Source organism: Tachyglossus aculeatus, chromosome 1 (assembly GCF_015852505.1).
Source record: "Tachyglossus aculeatus isolate mTacAcu1 chromosome 1, mTacAcu1.pri, whole genome shotgun sequence".
NCBI lineage: Eukaryota > Metazoa > Chordata > Mammalia > Monotremata > Tachyglossidae > Tachyglossus > Tachyglossus aculeatus.
The window spans coordinates 3,632,236-3,651,929 of NC_052066.1; the positions used below are offsets into that span (position 1 = coordinate 3,632,236).

A 19,694-nucleotide genomic window follows, 5' to 3' on the forward strand; every position below is an offset into this window, starting at 1 on the left:
AATACATGCCATTAGTCCTTTCTAGACTGTTAGCTCGTTGCGGGTGGGAAACATGTTTGTTTATTGTTCTGTCGTACTCTCCCAAGTGCTAAGTACAGTGCTCTGCACACAGTAAGTGTTCATTAAATATGATCGACTGAATGGATGCTCCAAAGGTGTGTCTGGAGCCGGGACCCTGGGAGTCGGGGGGTAGAGATGGAGGTTGCCGCCTGCTTCCCTCAGCCACAGTAACTCATCACCCAACAGATGCCACCCTTCGGCGTTCTCCACCATGGTGCTTAAATCCTAAATACACTTAAAGTAGGCCTGAACTGTAGCTTAGTGGATACAGCATGAGACTTGGAGTCAAGGCGGACCTGGGTTCTAATCTCAGCTCCACCGCACATCTGCTGTGTGACCTTGGGCAAGTCACTTCACTTCTCTGGGCCTCAGTTCCCTCGTCAGTAAAATGGGGATTAAGACAGTCAGCCCCATGAGGGGCAGGAACCGTGTACAACCTGATTAACTTGTATAGACTGTGAGCCCATTGTTGGGTAGGGACCGTCTCTATATGTTGCCAACTTGTACTTTCCAGGCGCTTAGTACAGTGCTCTGCACACAGTAAGCGCTCAATAAATACGATTGAATGAATGAATGAATGAATGATCTTGTATCTACCCCAGCACTTAGAACAGTGCCTGGCACATAGTAAATGCTTAACAAATACCGTTTTTATTATTGTTATTGTTATTATTATTATTATTATTATTATTATTAATGAGATATCTGGCTTCTGGATCAGGAAAAAATTAGCTTTCTGGAGCCGAGGAGTCACCCTCCCTGGCCCTCCCATTCAGTCGGACTTGAAATAATAATAATAAAGATGGCATTTATTAAGCACATTCTATGTGCAAAGCACTGTTCTAAGTACTGTGGAGGTTACAAGGTGATCAGGTTGTCCCACGGGGGGCTCACAGTCTTAATCCCCATTTTACAGATGAGGTAACTGAGGCCCAGAGAAGTGAAGTGACTTGCCCAAAGTCACGCAACTGACAATTGGCGGAGCTGGGGTTTGAACCCACAACCTCTGACTCCAAAGCCCATGCTCTTTCCACTGAGCCACGCTGCTTCTCGTGAAACAGACTTGAAACAGAGGAGGAGCGGGAAGAATAGGATGAGGAGAGAGAGGAGGCGGAGAAATAGGAATACCCCTTCATCAACCAAACCCAGATGATGGGGAATGGGGCTGAATCTCTACCCGGAAGGCCGGGAGAGGAAGGGGGTGTGGGAGAGATGACCGTTGATTGGCCAAAGAGTGGATAGAATTCCAGGTTTTCTCTTCCAGGCTCCAGTCTCACCTATCCCAGTCCCCAGCTAGTGAGATCCCAGCCCCACCCACTCCAATTCCAAGAGATGGGACCTTTCATTCAATTCATTCAGGTTTCTGGGCACCCTCCTAACCGTCCCCATTCCCAAAGGGTTCTCCTCCTCTCTCTCCCTCCCATATGCAGAGATATACAAGGGGCAACGAAGATGATCTGGGGGGCGGATAGAGCAGTCGGATGGAAACAGGACGCTGCAGCCTGGGATGGAGTAGGGCTGGAGTTTATAGAAGCAGCAACAGGATGGACAGGGTGGACATGATGTTCCTCAAGTCCCCTCCCTCCCTCCCCTCTCCCCAGGGCAAGGCGACCCCACTGGAGCTTCAGCAGGGGCAGAACCAGAGAGGAGACCTCGGTTTCCCCGGATCACGTCCGCCGACTGGCTCCTCCGCTGGAACTTGAACATCCGTACACTTCTGATGGAAATCCAGACATCAGGTTGACCATCAGAAACCCATCCTCACCTGCTGGCTCTAAGTGCCCTCTCCACAACCTGGAAACATTATTTCTCCATCCCCATTGATTCTCATTTCCACCCAACAAAATTAGCAGAGTGACTTAATGGAAAGAGTGAACTCATTCGCTCCCACGGCTTCAACTCCCATTTCTATGCTGATGACACCCAAATCTACATCTCCACCCCGTTCTCTCTCCCTCCCTCCAGGCTTATATCTCCTCCTGCCTTCAGGACATCTCCGTCTGGATGTCTGCCCGCCATCTAAAACTCAACATGTTGAAGACTGAGGTCCCTGTCTTCCCTACCAAATCCTGTCCACTCCCTGACTTTCCCGTCACTGTAGACGACACTACCATTCTTCCCATCTCACAAGCCTGCAACCTTGGTGTCATCCTCGACTCTGCTCTCTCATTCACCCCGCACATCCAATCCGTCACCAAAACCTGCCGGTCTCACCTCCACAACATCACCAAGATCCGCCCTTTCCTCTCCCTCCAAACCGCTACCTTGCTGGTTCAATCTCTCATCCTCTCCCGACTGGATGACTGCATCGGCCTCCTCTCTGATCTCCCATTCTCCTATCTCTCCCTGCTTCAGTCTATACTTCACTCTGCTTCTGGATTATCTTTGTACAGAAATACTCTGGGCATGTCACTGGCCTCCTCAAAAATCTCCAGTGGTTGCCTATCAACCTTCGAATCAAGCAAAAACTCCTCACGTTCGGCTTCAAAGCTCTCCTACTTCACCTCCCTTTTCCTCTTCTCCAGCCAAGCCCGCATCCTCTGCTCCTCTGCCACCGCTCACCTCCTCACTGGGCCTCGTTCTCGCCTGTCCCGCCGTCGGCCCCCGGCCCACGTCCTACCTCTGGCCTAGAATGCCCTCCCTCTGCACATCTGCCAAACTAACTCTCTTCCTCCCTTCAAAGCCCTACTAAGAACTCACCTCCTCCAGGAGGCCTTCCCAGACTGAGCCCCCCTTTTCCCTCTCTTCCTCCTCCCCTCCCCATCACCGCCCCTCGTTCCCTCTGCCCTACCCCTTTCCCCTCCCCACAGCACTTGTGCATATTTGTACATATTTATTACTCTATTTATTTTATTAATGATGTGCATATAGCTATAATTCTATTTATTCTGATGGTATTGACACCTGTCTACTTGTTTTGTTTTGTTGTTTGTCTCCCCCCTTCTAATAATAATAATGATGGTATTGGTTAAATGCTTACTATGTGCCATTCACTTTTCTAAGCACTGGGGTAGATTACAAGGGCATCAGGTTGTCCCCCGTGGGGCTCACAGTCTTAATCCCCACTTTACAGATGAGGGAACTGAGGCACAGAGAAGTTAGGTGATAATCCTGACTTTACAGATGAGGGAACTGAGGCACGGAGAAGTTAGGTGACTTGCCCAAGGTCACACAGCAGATAAGTGGCAGAGCTGGTATTAGAACCCATGACCTCTGACTCCCAAACCCGTGCTCTTTCCATTAAGCCAGGCTGCTTGTAGAAGGTAAGCCTGTTGTTGGATAGGGACCCTCTCTATATGTTGTCGATTTGTACTTCCCAAGCTCTTAGTACAGTGTTCTGCACACAGTAAGTGGATGATAATTAATATGACTGAATGAATGACTGAATGACTGAATGACTGACTGACTGAATGACTGACTGACTGACTGACTGAATGAATGAAAGAGAACAGGCTTGGGAGTCAGAGGTCGCGGGTTCTAATTCCGGCTCCGCCACCTATCAGCTGTGTGACTTTGGGCAAGTCACTTAACTTCTCTGGGCCTCAGTTCCCTCATCTGTAAAATGGGGATTAAGTCTGTGAGCCCCACATGGGACAACCTGATGACCTTGTGTCTACCCCAGCACTTAGAACAATACTAGCACATAATAAGTGCTTCACAAATACCATCATCATCATCATCTTCCTCATTGACTCTCATCTCCTCCCAGAAACATTATTTCTCCTTCCTCATTGACTCCCATTTCCTCCCAGAAACATTACTTCTCCTTTTTCCTTGACTTAATAATAACAATAATAATAATAATAATGGTATTTGTTCATTTATTCAATTATATTTATTGAACACTTACTGTGTGCAGAGCACTGTACTAAGCGAGCGCTTACTATGTGCCAAGCACGATTCTAAGCCCTGGGGGAGGTACAGGGTCATTAGCTCACAGTCTTAACCCCCAATTTACAGATAAGGGAACTGAGGCTCAGGAAAGTGAAGTGACTTGCCCAAAGTCACACAGCTGACAAGTGGCAGAGCGGGATTAGAACCCACGACCTCTGACACCCGGGCTCCTTCCACTAAGCCACTTTGCTTCTCTGGACTCCCATCTCCTCCTGACAACATTACTTTTCCTTCTCTGGAGAAACAGCGTAGCTCAGTGGAAAGAGCACGGCTTTGGAGTCAGAGGTCATGGGTTCAAATCCCGGCTCCGCCAACTGTCAGCTGTGTGACTTTGGGTAACTCACTTAACTTCTCTGTGCCTCAGTCACCTCATCTGTAAAATGGGGATTAAAACTGGGAGCCCCCCATGGGACAACCTTGTAACCTCCCCAGCACTTAGAACAGTGCTTTGCACATAGTAAGCGCTTAACAAATACTATTATTATTATTATTACTATTATTTTCTAATTCACTTGGATCTCTGGCCTTTGGGCATCTGTTTATAAGCCCCACCCTCAAACCCACAGCACTTTTGTACATACGTTTGAACTATATATTGTAAATGATTTTTTTTTATATTTGTGTCTGTCTCCCCTTCTAGAGGTGTCTGACAGCTCTGTTTTATTGGACTCTCCCAAGCACTTACTACAGTGCTCTTAAAATATTAAGCACTCAATAAATATCAACGATTGACTGAGTCCCATCTCTGCCTAGCAACAATATTTCTCCATCCTTATTGACTCTAGACTGTAAGCCCACTGTTGGGTATGGACCGTCTCTATATGTTGCCAACTTGTACTTCCCAAGCACTTAGCACGGTGCTCTGCACACAGTAAGCGCTCAATAAATACGATTGAATGAATGAATGACTCCCATGCTCATTCCCCTCGCCAGCTGTTCCAGACATTAAACACCCTCTTCAAGCCCGATGCCTCTCTTATGCCCCCCAAACTCCTGCCACCCCATTTCTTGCCCCTAATGACCTTGCCACGGACTTTGTGGATAAAATTGAAACCATCTGGCGTGATCTCCCTCAAATCTCCTTTGTTCCTCTGTAGTCCCTCCCTCCTCCTGCACTCTCTTTGACTTTTCCATCTTTCCAAGCAATAGCAATCAGTGGTAACTATTGAGTGCTTACTATGTGCAGCGCACTGTACTAAGCACTTAGGAGAGGACAATGCAATAGAGTTGGGAGACAGGTTCCCTGACCATAAAGAGCTTACAGTCTAGAGGGGACACGAGTATTAAAATAAGGTTATGGACATGAACTTAAGTACTATGTGGCTGAATTAAGTTAAAGAATTCATTCATTCATTCAATCGTATTTATTGAGCGCTTACTGTGTGCAGAACACTGTACTAAGTGCTTGGGAAGTACAAGTTGGCAACATATAAAGATGGTCCCTACCCAAAAACGGGCTCATGACACAGAAGCAGGGGCAGGGGGAGAGATGAGGGTTTAGTTGGAGAAAGCCTTTAGGAGGAGATGGGATTTTAAGAGTAGGAAATCAGAGAGGTAAGATAGGAGGGGGCCAATGGTGAGGAGTTTTTGTTTGATGCAGAGGTGGAAGGACAACCACTGGAGGGTCTTGAGGAGTGGGGAGATGTGGACTGAACTTTTTTGTAGAAAAAAAACCGGGCATCTGAGGGAAATATGGACTGGAGTGGGGAGACAGGAGGCAGGCAATTCAGAGAAGAGGCTGTTAGAGGAATCAAGGCGGGGTAGGAGAAGGGCTTGGATCAGCATGGTAGAAATTTGGATGGAGAACGGTGGATTTTAGTGACGTTGTGAAGGTAGAACCAATAGGATTTGGTGACAGAAGAGACCTCCCACCTCCTTTCAAAATCCACTCCACGGCTTCCTCCAGTTATCACCCATTCCCTCCTACCTTTTCTCTCCAAATTCCGAGTTGTGTACGCCTACTGCCTCCACTTTCCTCTCCTCCAATTCTCTCCTTGACTCCCTCCAATCTGGCTTCAGTCCCCTTTACCGCACAGAAACTACCCTCTCAAAGGTCACCGATGATCTCCTTCTTGCCAAATCCTCTGGCCTCTACTCCATCCTCATCCTCCTCAACCTCTGACATTGTCTTTGACACTGTGGACCATCCCCTTCTCCTGGACACATTATCCAGTCTTGGCTTCACCGACACTGTCCTCTCCTGGTTCTCCTCCTACTTCTCTGGCCACTCACTCTCAGTGTCCTTCGTGGGCTCCTCCTCTGCCTCCCACCCCCTAACTTTGGGGGTCCCTCAAGGCTCAGTTCCGGGCCTCCTCCTATTCTCCATCTACACCCCCTCCCTCGGAGAACGAATTCACTCCCATGCTCCAACTCCCACCTCTATGTGGATGATCCTTAAATCTCCCTCTCCAGCCCTGGTTTCCCTCCTTCTCTGCAATCTCACATTTCCTCCTGCCTTCAGGATATCTAATAATAATAATAATGATGGTATTTCTTAAGTGCTTACTATCTGCCAAGCACTGTTCTAAGCGCTGGGGTAGATACAAGGTGATCAGGTTGTCCCACCTGGGCTCACAGTCTTAATCCCCTTCCTTCCTCTCCCCCTCCTCCCCCTCCCCATCCCCCCGCCTTACCTCCTTCCCCTCCCCACAGCACCTGTGTATATGTTTTTATGTATTTATTACTCTATTTATTTATTTATTTATTTGTACATATTTATTCTAATTATTTTATTTTGTTAATATGTTTTGTTTTGTTCTCTGTCTCCCCCTTCTAGACTGTGAGCCCACTGTTGGGTAGGGACCATCTCTATATGTTGCCAACTTGTACTTCCCAAGCTCTTAGTACAGTGCTCTGCACACAGTAAGCACTCAATAAATACGATTGAATGAATGAATGAATGAATCCGGAATCTTACAATGAGGTAACTGAGGCAAAGAGAAGTTAAGTGACTTGTCCAAAGTCATATAGCCAACATGGGGTGGAACCAAGATTAGAACCCATGACCTCTGACTCCCGAGACCTTGCTCTTTCCACTAAACCTCACTGTTTCTCTACCTGGATGTCCCTCCAACACCTCAAACTTACCACGCCCAAGACAGAGCTCCTCATCTTCCCACCCACACCCTGCCCTCTCCTCCCTGAGGACAACACCACTTGACGTTGAAGACAAGACCACCAACCTGCCCTGCCTCACAAGTCCAGGATGTTGGCATTATCTTTGACTCTTCTGTCCCCTTTAATCCGTACATTCAGTCTGTCACCAAATGCTTTCAGTTCTACTTTCACAACATTTCCAGAATCTGTCCCTTTCCCTCGGCCTAAAGTACTGCAGTGTTGATCCTCTACCTCTTCTACTTCATCAGCCTCCTTGATGACTTTCCTGCCTCCCGTCTCTTCCCACTCCAGTCCATACTTCACTCTCTGCCTGGAGCTTTTTCCTGAAAAATCATTCCGTGCACATTTTCCCTTTCCTCAAAAACCCCCCATGGTTGTCTATCTATCTCTGCATCAAGCAGAAACTCCTTATCTTTCATTTAAGGCACGCAATGAGTTCTCTCCCTCCGACCTAACCTGGGGAGAAGCAGCGAGTGGAAAGAGCCTGGGCTTTGGAATCAGAGGTCATGGGTTCAAATCCCAGCTCTGCCAATTGGGTGTGTGACTTTGGGCAAGTCACTTAAATTCTCTGTGCCTCAGTTACCTCATCTGTAAAATGAGGATTAAGACTGTGAGCCCCCCGTGGGACAACCTGATCACAGTGTAACCTCCCCAGCGCTTAGAACAGTGCTTGGCACATAGTAAGCGCTTAGTAAATGCCATCATTATTATTATTATTTATCGGATGGCGCATTCTGTGGTCTGCGCACTGTAAGTGCTCAAGAAATGCCACTGATTTATTAAGAAGGGAGAGTTAGGGGCGTTGGGCCTCTGGGGGAGAGGCAGGGATGGAGAGGGGAGAGTCACGGGGGTTGGAGGTCCATGCTGGGTCACTGGGGGAGAGTCAGGGTGTGGCCTTCTCTCTGATCTCCCATCCTCGTGTCTCTCCCCACTTCAATCCATACTTCATGCTGCTGCCCGGATTGTCTTTGTCCAGAAACGCTCTGGGCATGTTACTCCCCTCCTCAAAAATCTCCAGTGGCTACCAATCAATCTACGCATCAGGCAGAAACTCCTCACCCTGGGCTTCCAGGCTGTCCATCACCTCGCCCCCTCCTACCTCACCTCCCTTCTCTCCTTCTCCAGCCCAGCCCACAACCTCCGCTCCTCTGCCGTTAATCTCCTCACTGTACCTCGTTCTCACCTGTCCCGCCATCGACCCCCAGCCCACGTCATCCCCCTGGCCTGGAATGCCCTCCCTCTGCCCATCCGCCAAGCTAGCTCTCTTTCTCCCTTCAAGGCCCTGCTGAGAGCTCACCTCCTCCAGGAGGCCTTCCCAGACTGAGCCCCTTCCTTCCTCTCTCCCTCGTCCCTCTCTCCACCCCCCATCTTACCTCCTTCCCTTCCCCACAGCACCTGTATATATGTTTGTACATATTTGTTACTCTATTTATTTATTTATTTATTTTACTTGTACATATCTATTTTATTTTATTTTGTTAGTATGTTTGGTTCTGTTCTCTGTTTCCCCCTTTTAGACTGTGAGCCCACTGTTGGGTAGGGACTGTCTCTATATGTTGCCAACTTGTACTTCCCAAGCGCTTAGTACAGTGCTCTGCACACAGTAAGCGCTCAATAAGTACAATTGATGATGGATGGCCCGGCATTCCCGTGGTATAGACAGAGTCCCAGGAGGACAGGCCGTGTGGATGGACCCTAGGGTGAACAGGCCCTGAGGTGACCCCAGTATTTCCATTGCTCAGAAGCTGAAGGCTTACTTACCAATAGGGGGGTCCAGGCCTGGTTCCCCTTTCTGTCCTTTGTCCCCGTTTGTCCCCCGAAGTCCGGGGGCCCCAGGAGCTCCAGAAAGACCTTCAAGTCGAAGAGAACAGCAGTGAGAATCTCAACACTTAACCCTGCCCCCACCACTCCCATCCACCGTGGTGAGGCCGGAGTTGGTGATGATGGCATTTAATCAATCAATCAGTCAATCAATCAATCGTATTTATTGAGCACTTACTGTGTGCAGAGTACTGTACTAAGCGCTTGGATAGTACAAGTTGGCAACATATAGAGACAGTCCCTACCCAACAGTGGGCTCACAGTCTAAAAGGGGGAGACAGAGAACAAAACCAAACATACTAACAAAATAAATAGAATAGATATGTACAAGTAAAATAAATATATAAATAAATAGAGTAATAAAGATGTACAAACATATATACATATATATAGGTGCTGTGGGCAAGGGAAGGAGGTAAGATGGGGGGATGGAGAGGGGGACGAGGGGGAGAGGAAGGAAGGGCTCAGTCTGGGAAGTCTTCCTGGAGGAGGTGAGCTCTCAGTAGGGTCTTGAAGGGAGTACTTAAATTAAGCACTTTAAGTGCTTAAGCACTTTAAGTGCTTTAAGTGCTTACTATGTGCGAAGCACTTTTCTAAGCACTGGGGGGGATACCAGGTGATCAGGTTGTCCCACGGTGGGGCTCACAGTCTTCATCCCCATTTTACAGATGAGGTCGCTGAGGCTCAGAGAAGTGAAGTGACTCGCCCAAGGTCACACAGCAGACATGTGGCAGAGCTGGGATTAGAACCCATGACCTCTGACTCCCAAGCCCGGGCTCTTTCCACTGAGCCATGCTGCCACTCGCCTTCCAGCTGCTGGGCAATTCGGAGAGGTGGCTGTGCCTCTCTCGGCCGTGACTCCCCACCTGCACACAGACCCCGGTACCGCCCGTGGTGATATGCACTTGATCTGGTGAAGCAGCGTGGCTCAGTGGAAAGAGCCCGGGCTTTGGAGTCAGAGGTCATGGGTTCAGATCCTGGCTCCGCCAATTGCCAGCTGTGTGACTTTGGGCAAGTTACTTAACTTCTCTGGGCCTCAGTTACCTCATCTGCAAAATGGGGATTAAGACTGTGAGCCCCCCGTGGGACAACCTGATCACCTTGTAACCTCTCCAGTGCTTAGAACAGTATTTTGCACATAGTGAGCACTTAATAAATGCCATCATTATTATTATTATCCGCGACCTTATCTGCGCTGGGGAGTTGATGTTCACCCCAACTCCACAGCCCTTATGTACATAGGTTTAAATTATATATCATATATTGTAAATGGCTTATTTATTCATATGAATGTCTGTCACACTCTAATAATAATGATGGTATTTGTTAAGTGCTTACTCTGTGCAAAGCACTGTTCTAAGCGCTGGGGGATACAAGGTGATCAGGTTGTCCCACGGGGGGCTCACAGTCTTAATACCCATTTTGCAGATGAGGTAACTGAGGCACAGAGAAGTTAAGTGGCTTGCCCAAGGTCACACAGCTGACATGGCAGAGTCAGGATTCAAACCCATGACCTCTGATTCCCCAGCCCATGCTCTTTCCACTGAGCCACGCTGTTTCTCTAGACTATAAGCCCATTATGGGCAGGGAATGTTTCTGCTAATTCATTCAGTCGTATTTATTGAGCGCTTATTGTGTGCAGAGCACTGTACTAAGCGCTTGGGAAGTATAATTCAGCAACAAATAGAGACAATCCCTGCCCACAGCAGGCTGACAGTCTAGAAGGGGGTGGATGAGTAGATAATTCTGCTGCATTGTACTCTCCCAAGCACTTAGAAGAGTGCTCTGCATATAGTAAGCGTTCAATAAATAGCACTGATTGATTGATTGATTGATTGATTGATAGAGCACGGGCCTGGGGTTCAGAAGGACCTGGGTTCTAGTCCCCAGTCTGCTACTTATCTGCTGTGTGACCTACGGCAAGTTGCTTCACTTCTCTGGGTCTCAGTTCCCTCATCTGTAAAATGGGGATTAAAACTGGGAGCCCGCTGTGGGAAATGGACTGTGTCCCCTCTGATTAGTGTGTTTCTCCCCCAGTGCTTAGAACAGTGCCTGGCACATAATAAGCACTTAACAAATACCATTTTAAAAAAAAAAGGAATGAAGGCCCAAGGACCCCAGTTCTCTCTGCTGGCCTGATTGTGTTCAGGACCCACGGCCCAGGTATTGTCCACTAATGTTTTTGCAGACACAAAAATTTCCATGTGTGTCTCCCCGGGTTCTGATTCACACCAGAGGTCGCAGTTCCCATTGTAATAATAATAATAATAATAATAATAATAATAATAATAATAATAACGGCATTTGTTAAACACTTATTATGTGCAAAGCACTGTTATAAGCACTGGGGGGGATACAAGATGATCAAGTTGTCACACGTGGGGCTCACAGTCTTAATAATAATAATGTTGGTATTTGTTAATCCCCATTTTACAGATGAGGTAAATGAGGCTCAGAGAAGTGAAGTGACTTTCCCAAGGTCACACAGCAGACATGTGGTGGAGTCGGGATTCGAACCCATAGCCTCTGACTCCAAAGCCCCTGCTCTTTCCAGTGAGCCACACTGCTTCTCTAGACCGCCTTGTCCTGGTCCTCGGGGCAGAATTGGGGGAAACAAAATTTCTCCCCCAAATTTCCAGTGCCTGTGAGGCCTCCCAAACTCCCCCCACCATCTTGGTTCGGATGAGGCTGCTGAGTGACCCCGCGCAAGCTGCTGAACTTCTCTGGACCTGTCTGTAACATATAGATAATAATAATCTACATCCCCATCTTACCTCCTTTCCTTCCCCACAGCACCTGTATATATGTATATATGTTTGTTTGTATTTGTTACTCTATTTATTTCACTTGTACATATCTATTCTATTTATTTTATTTTGTTAGTATGTTTGGTTTTGTTCTCTGTCTCCCCCTTTTAGACTGTGAGCCCACTGTTGGGGAGGGACTGTCTCTATATGTTGCCAACTTTTACTTCCCAAGCGTTTAGTACAGTGCTCTGCACACAGTAAGCGCCCAATAAAGACGATTGATAATGAATAAAAGATCACTGTGACATTTGCTAAGCACCTAAGCACTTACTATGTGCCTGGCACTGTTCTAAGAGCTGGGACAGAGACAAACTAATCAGATTGGACATGGTCCCACATGGTCGCCAAACTATCTCTCTTCCTCCCTTCAAAGCCTTACTGAGAGCTCACCTCCTCCAGGAGGCCTTCCCACACTTAGCCCCGTTTTTCCTCTCCTCCTTCCCTCCCCATCACCCCCCGCCCTACCTCCTTCCCCTCCCCACAGCACTTGCATATATTTCTACATATTTACTACTCTATTTATTTTACTTGTACATATTTACTACTCTATTTTATTAATGATGCACGTATAGCTATAATTCTATTTATTCTGACAGTTTTGACACCTGTCACACTCCTAGCAGACATATCTGTTTTGACATAATAATAATAATAATTATAGTTTTGGTATTTGTTAAGCACTTACTATGTGCCAAGCACTGTTCTAAGCACTGGGGGGATACAAGGTGATCAGGTTGTCCCACATGGAGCTCACAGTCCTAATCCCCATTTTACAGATGAGGGAACTGAGACAAAGAGAAGTCAAGTGACTTGTCCAAAGTCACACAGCTGACAATTGGCGGAGCTGTGATTTGAACCCATGACCTCTGACTCCAAAGCCCGGGCTCTTGCCACTGAGCCACACTGCAAGCCCTCCTGGATTGGTTTATGGGGGCGACTCAATCCCCATAAAGACAATCACTTATTGCTTGTACTTGAAGTTGTACTTCCCAAGTGCTTAGTACAGTGCTCTGCACAGAGTAAGTGCTCAATAAATATGATTGATTGATTGATTATTGCTGCTGGAGGAAGTGAATGATAATAATAATAGTAAAAGTAAGTAATAATAATAATAATTCTGATATTTATCGGAGAAGCGGTGTGGCTCAATGGAAAGAGCCCGGGCTTTGGAGTCAGAGGTCAGGGGTTCAAATCCCAGCTCCACCAATGGTCAGCTGTGTGACTTTGGGCAAGTCACTTCACTTCTCTGTGCCTCAGTTACCTCATCTGTCAAATGGGGATGAAGACTGTGAGCCCCCCATGGGACAACCTGATCACCTTGTAACCTCCCCAGCACTTAGAACAGTGCTTGGCACATAGTAAGCACTTAATAATGCCATCATTATTATATTAAGCACTTACTATGTGCCAAGCACTGTTCTAAGCGCTGGGGGAGATACAAGGTAGTCAGGTTGCCCCACATGAGGCTCACAGTCTCCATCCCCATTTTACAGAGGTAGTAACTGAGGCCCAGAGAAGTGAAGTGACTGCCCAAGATCACACAGCAGACAAGTGGTGGAGCTGGGATTAGAACCCATAACCTTCTGACTCTCAGTCCCGTGCTCTAGCCACTCCACCTTGAAGTGCTTCACAAGTACCAAAATTAGAGAAGCAACGTGGCTTAGTGGACAGAGCCTGGGCTTGAGAGTAAGAGGTCATGGGTTCTAATCCTGGCTCTGCCACTTGTCAGCTGTGTGACTTTGGGCAAGTCACTTAACTTCTCTGTGCCTCAGTTACCTTATCTGTAAAATGGGGATCAAGACTGTGAGACTCAAGTGGGACAACCTGATAACCTTGTATCTATCCCAGTGCTTGGCACATAGTAAGTGCTTAACAAATACCATTATTATTATTATTAACAATCCTCTAGCAAACTTTCCCTGGCAAAACCCTCATTTCCACTTTTAGACTGTGAGCCCACTGTTGAGTAGCGACTGTCTCTATATGTTGCCAACTTGTACTTCCCAAGCGCTTAGTACAGTGCTCTGCACACAGTAAGCACTCAGTAAATGCGATTGATTGATTGATTGATTTCCTCACTCAAGTTGCCCTTCAACTGCCACTTTGGCAATTCCGCATCACTTAAGCAACTTGGATATTTCCACCTGCCTTATAGCAGTTATATACAAATATTTTGAGTTTGTTGCTTCACCCTGCCCGTCATTTAGTGTGATTTTTGTCTCGCCCTGTTTGCCACGTACCATAGTGTCTCTCTCCCCTGTCTGACGTCTACTATAGTGTCCGTCTCCAGCTGCAGGACATTTATTGGAGTGTTTGTCTCCCCTGTCTGACATATATTGTAGGGTCGGTCTCCCCCGATCTGTCTTTTAGTGCGGTGACTGTTTCTCCCATCTGGCATTTAATAATAATAATGGCATTTATTAAGCGCTTACCATGTGCAAAGCACTGTTCTAAGCGCTGGAGAGGTTACAAGGTGATCAGGTTGTCCCCCTGGGCTCACAGTCTTAATCCCCATTTTACAGATGAGGGAACTGAGGCAAAGAGAAGTGAAACGACTTGCCCAACATCACACAGCTGACAACTGGCAGAGCTGGGATTTGAACCCATGACCTCTGACTCCAAAACCCGGGCTCTTTCCACTGAGCCACGCTGCTTCTCTATTTATTACAATGTCTGTCTCTCTCTGTGTCTCCCCTGTCTGTCATTTACAATAGTGTGTGTCTTTCACTATCTGTCTTTAATTATATTATAGTGCCTGTCTCCTTCTGTCTCCTTCTGTCTGTCTCCTTCCTCCCCCTTTTAGACTGTGAGCCCGCTGTTGGGTAGGGACTGTCTCTATATGTTGCCAACTTGTACTTCCCAAGCGCTTAGTACAGTGCTCTGCACACAGTAAGCGCTCAATAAATACGATTGATTGATTGATTGACTGATTGATTGTCTGTCATTTGCTGTAGGGTGTCTCCCCGTGTCTGACATTTATTGTGGTGTCTGTCTCCCCCTGACTGTCACACATTTGTAGAACCTGTCTCCCCGTGTCTGACATTTAAAGTAGGGTCTGTCTTCCCCTCTCTGTTGTATATTAATAATAATAATAATAATAATGACATTTATTAAGCGCTTACTATGTGCAAAGCACTGTTCTAAGCGCTGGGGAGGTCTGTCTCCCCCGATTTGACATTTATAGTAGGGGCCGTCTCCCTCTGTCTGAAATTGATAGTAGGGTTTGTCTCCCCCTGTCTATTATTCATTCATTCATTCAATCGCATTTATTGAGCGCTTACTGTGTGCAGAGCACTGGACTAAGCACTTGGGAAACACAAGTTGGCAACATCTAGAGCCGGTCCCTACCCAACAGCGGGTTCACAGTCTAGAAAGGAAAGACAGACAACAAAACAAAACATATTAACAAAATAAAATAAATAGAATAAATATGTACAAGTAAAATAAATAGAGTAATAAATATGTACAAACATATATACATATATACATAAGATGATGATGATCCTACTCTGGAACCCATGCATAAGAACACCTGCAGTTCATTCATTCATTCATTCAATCGTATTTATTGAGCGCTTATTGTGTGCAGAGCACTGTGCTAAGCGCTTGGGAAGTACAAGTTGGCAACATCTAGAGACGGTCCCTACCCAACAGTGGGCTCACAGTCTAACAATGGGTCTATCTCACTTTGTTTGACATTTAGAGTAGGGTCTTCTGTTTGTCACACATAGTAGGGTCTGTCTCCCCACTCAGACATTTAGAGTAAGGTCTGTCTCCCCCATCTGACGTTTATAGTCCTCATTCATTCATTCAATCGTATTTGTTGAACGCTTTCTGTGTGCAGAGCACTGTACTAAGCGCTTGGAAAGTACAATTTGACCACAGATAGAGACAATCCCTACCCAACAACGGGCTCATAGTCTAGAAATGGGTCTCTCTCACCCTGTCTGATATTTAGAGTTGGGTCTTCTGTCTGTCACATATAGTAGGGCCTGTCTCCCCCCCTCAGACATTTAGAGTAAGGTCTGTCTCCCCCATCTGATGTTTATAATACTCATTCATTCATTCAATCATATTTGTTGAACACTTTCTGTGTGCAGAGCACTGTACTAAGCGCTTGGAAAGTACCATTCAGCAACAGATAGAGACAATTCCTACCCAACAAAGGGCTCACAGTCTAGAAATGGGTCTCTCTCACCCTGTCTGACATTTAGAGTAGGGTCTTCTGTCTTTCATCATCATCATCATCAATCGTATTCATTGAGCGCTTACTATGTGCAGAGCACTGTACTAAGCGCTTGGGAAGTACAAATTGGCAACATATAGAGACAGTCCCTACCCAACAGTGGGCTCATGTATAGTAGGGCCTGTCTCCCCACTCAGACATTTAGAGTAAGGTCTGTCTCCCCCATGTGACATTTATAGTACTCATTCATTCATTCAATCATATTTGTTGAATGCTTTCTGTGTGCAGAGCACTGTACTAAGCGCTTGGAAAGTACCATTCGGCAACAGATAGAGACAATCCCTACCCAACAACGGGCTCACAGTCTAGAAGTGGGTCTCTCTCACCCTGTCTGACATTTAGAGTAGGGTCTTCTGTCTGTCACATATAGTAGGGTCTGTCTCCCCCCTCAGATATTTAGAGTAAGGTCTGTCTCCCCCATCTGACGTTTATAGTACTCATTCATTCATTCAATCGTATTTGTTGAATGCTTTCTGTGTGCAGAGCACTGTACTAAGTGCTTGGAAAGTACCATTCGGCAACAGATAGAGACAATTCCTACCCAACAACGGGCTCACAGTCTAGAAATGGGTGTATCTCACCCTGTCTGACATTTAGAGTAGGGTCTTCTGTCTTTCATCATCATCATCATCAATCGTATTCATTGAGCGCTTACTATGTGCAGAGCACTGTACTAAGCGCTTGGGAAATACAAATTGGCAACATACAGAGACAGTCCCTACCCAACAGTGGGCTCATATATAGTAGGGCCTGTCTCCCCACTCAGACATTTAGAGTAAGGTCTGTCTCCCCCATCTGACATTTATAGTACTCATTCATTCATTCAATCATATTTGTTGAACGCTTTCTGTGTGCAGAGCACTGTACTAAGCACTTGGAAAGTACCATTCGGCAACAGATAGAGACAATCCCTACCCAACAACTGGCTCAGTCTAGAAATGGGTCTCTCTCACCCTCTCTGATATTTAGAGTAGGGTCTTCTGTCTGTCACATATAGTAAGGCCTGTCTCCCCCCCCTCAGACCTTTAGAGTAAGGTCTGTCTCCCCCACCTGACATTTATAGTACTCATTCATTCATTCGATCGTACTTGTTGAACGCTTTCTGTGTGCAGAGCACTGTACTAAGCGCTTCGAAAGTACCATTCGGCAACAGATAGAGACAATTCCTACCCAACAACGGGCTCACAGTCTAGAAATGGGTCTCTCTCACCCTGTCTGACATTTAGAATAGGGTCTTCTGTCTTTCATCATCATCATCATCAATCGTATTTATTGACCACTTACTATGTGCAGAGCACTGTACTAAGCACTTGGGAAGTACAAATTGGCAACATATAGAGACACTCCCTACCCAAAAGTGGGCTCATGTATAGTAGGGCCTGTCTCCCCACTCAGACATTTAGAGTAAGGTCTGTCTCCCCCATGTGACATTTATAGTACTCATTCATTCATTCGATCATATTTGTTGAACGCTTTCTGTGTGCAGAGCACTGTACTAAGCGCTTGGAAAGTACCATTCGGCAACAGATAGAGACAATCCCTACCCAACAACGGGCTCACAGTCTAGAAATGGGTCTATCTCACTTTGTTTGACATTTAGAGCAGGGTCTTCTGTTTGTCTCACATATTATCAATCATCAATCAATCAATCGTATTTATTGAGCGCTTACTATGTGCAGAGCACTGTACTAAGCGCTTGGGAAGTACAAATTGGCATCACATAGAGACAGTCCCTACCGAACAGTGGGCTCACAGTCTAAAAGGGGGAGACAGAGAACAGAACCAAACATACCAACAAAATAAAATAAGTAGGATAGAAATGTACAAGTAAAATAAATAAATAAATAGATAAATAGAGTAATAAATATGTACAACCATATATACATATATACAGGTGCTGTGGGGAAGGGAAGGAGGTAAGACAGGAGGATGGAGAGGGGGACGAGGGGGAGAGGAAAGAAGGGGCTCAGTCTGGGAAGGCCTCCTGGAGGAGGTGAGCTCTCAGCAGGGCCTTGAAGGGAGGAAGAGAGCTAGCTTGGCGGAGGGGCAGAGGGATTGGGGGCATTCCAGGCCCGGGGGATGACGTGGGCCGGGGGTCGATGGCGGGACAGGCGAGAGCGAGGTACAGTGAGGAGATTAGTGGTGGAGGAGCGGAGGGTGCGGGCTGGGCAGTAGAAGGAGAGAAGGGAGGTGAGGTAGGAGGGGGCGAGGTGATGGAGAGCCTTGAAGCCCAGGGTGAGGAGTTTCTGCTTGATGCGCAGATTGATCGGTAGCCATTGGAGGTTTTTGAGGAGGGGAGTAATATGTCCAGAGCGTTTCTGGACAAAGATAATCCGGGCAGCAGCATGAAGTATGGATTGAAGTGAAGAGAGACACGAGGATGGGAGATCAGAGAGAAGGCTAGTGCAGTAGTCCAGACGGGATAGGATGAGAGCTTGAATTAGCAGGGTAGCGGTTTGGATGGAGAGGAAAGGGCGGATCTTGGCAATGTTGCGGAGCTGAGACCGGCAGGTTTTGGTGACGGCTTGGATGTGAGGGGTGAATGAGAGAGCGGAGTCGAGGATGACACCAAGGTTGCGGGCTTGTGAGACGGGAAGGATGGTAGTGCCGTCAACAGAGATGGGAAAGTCAGGGAGAGGACAAGGTTTGGGAGGGAAGACAAGGAGCTCAGTCTTCGACATGTTGAGCTTTAGGTGGCGGGCGGACATCCAGATGGAGATGTCCTGAAGGCAGGAGGAGATGCGAGCCTGGAGGGAGGGGGAGAGAGCAGGGGCAGAGATGGAGATCTGGGTGTCATCAGCGTAGAGATGATAGTTGAAGCCGTGGGAGCGAATGAGGTCACCAAGGGAGTGAGTGTATATTGAGAACAGAAGGGGACCAAGCACTGAACCTTGGGGAACCCCCACAGTAAGAGGATGGGAGGGGGAGGAGGAGCCTGCAAAAGAGACTGAGAAAGAACGACCGGAGAGATAAGAGGAGAACCAGGAGAGGACGGAGTCTGTGAAGCCAAGGTCAGATAACGTGTTGAGGAGAAGGGGGTGGTCCACAGTGTCGAAGGCAGCTGAGAGGTCGAGGGCTTGTCTCCCCCCTCAGACATTTAGAGTAAGGTCTGTCTTCCCCATCTGACATTTATAGTACTCATTCATTAATTCAATTATATTTGTTGAGCGCTTACTGTGTGCACAGCACTGTACTAAACGCTTGGAAAGTACAATTTGGCCACAGATAGAGACAATCCCTACCCAACAACGGGCTCACAGTCTAAAAATGGGTCTATCTCACCCTGTCTGACATTTAGAGTAATGTCTTCTGTCTGTCACATATAGTAGGGCCTGTCTCCCCCCTCAGACATTTACAGTAAGGTCTGTCTCCCCCATCTGACATTTATAGTACTCATTCATTCATTCAATCGTATTTGTTGAACGCTTTCTGTGTGCAGAGCACTGTACTAAGCGCTTGGAAAGTACCATTTGGCAACAGTTAGAGACAATTCCTACCCAAAAACGGGCTCACAGCCTAGAAATGGGTCTATCTCACTTTGTTTGACATTTAGAGCAGGGTCTTCTGCTTGTCTCACATATTAGGGCTTGTCTCCCCACTCAGACATTTAGAGTAAGGTCTGTCTCCCCAATCTGACATTTATAGTACTCATTCATTAATTCAATCGTATTTGTTGAACGCTTTCTGTGTGCAGAGCACTGTACTAAGAACTTGGAAAGTACCATTCGGCAACAGAGACAATTCCTACC

At 46.9% G+C, this 19,694-nt stretch overlaps 1 protein-coding gene across 1 annotated transcript in view; it reads right to left on the minus strand.

The window, feature by feature from the left end:
- MARCO (macrophage receptor with collagenous structure) overlaps window positions 1–19,694 on the minus strand; it is an 80,494-nt gene that overhangs the window by 34,066 nt on the left and 26,734 nt on the right. The window contains exon 7 of the mRNA XM_038746065.1: window positions 8,833–8,922. Within this exon, the coding sequence (XP_038601993.1) occupies window positions 8,833–8,922 (90 nt within the window). The remainder of the gene's footprint in view (window positions 1–8,832; window positions 8,923–19,694) is intronic.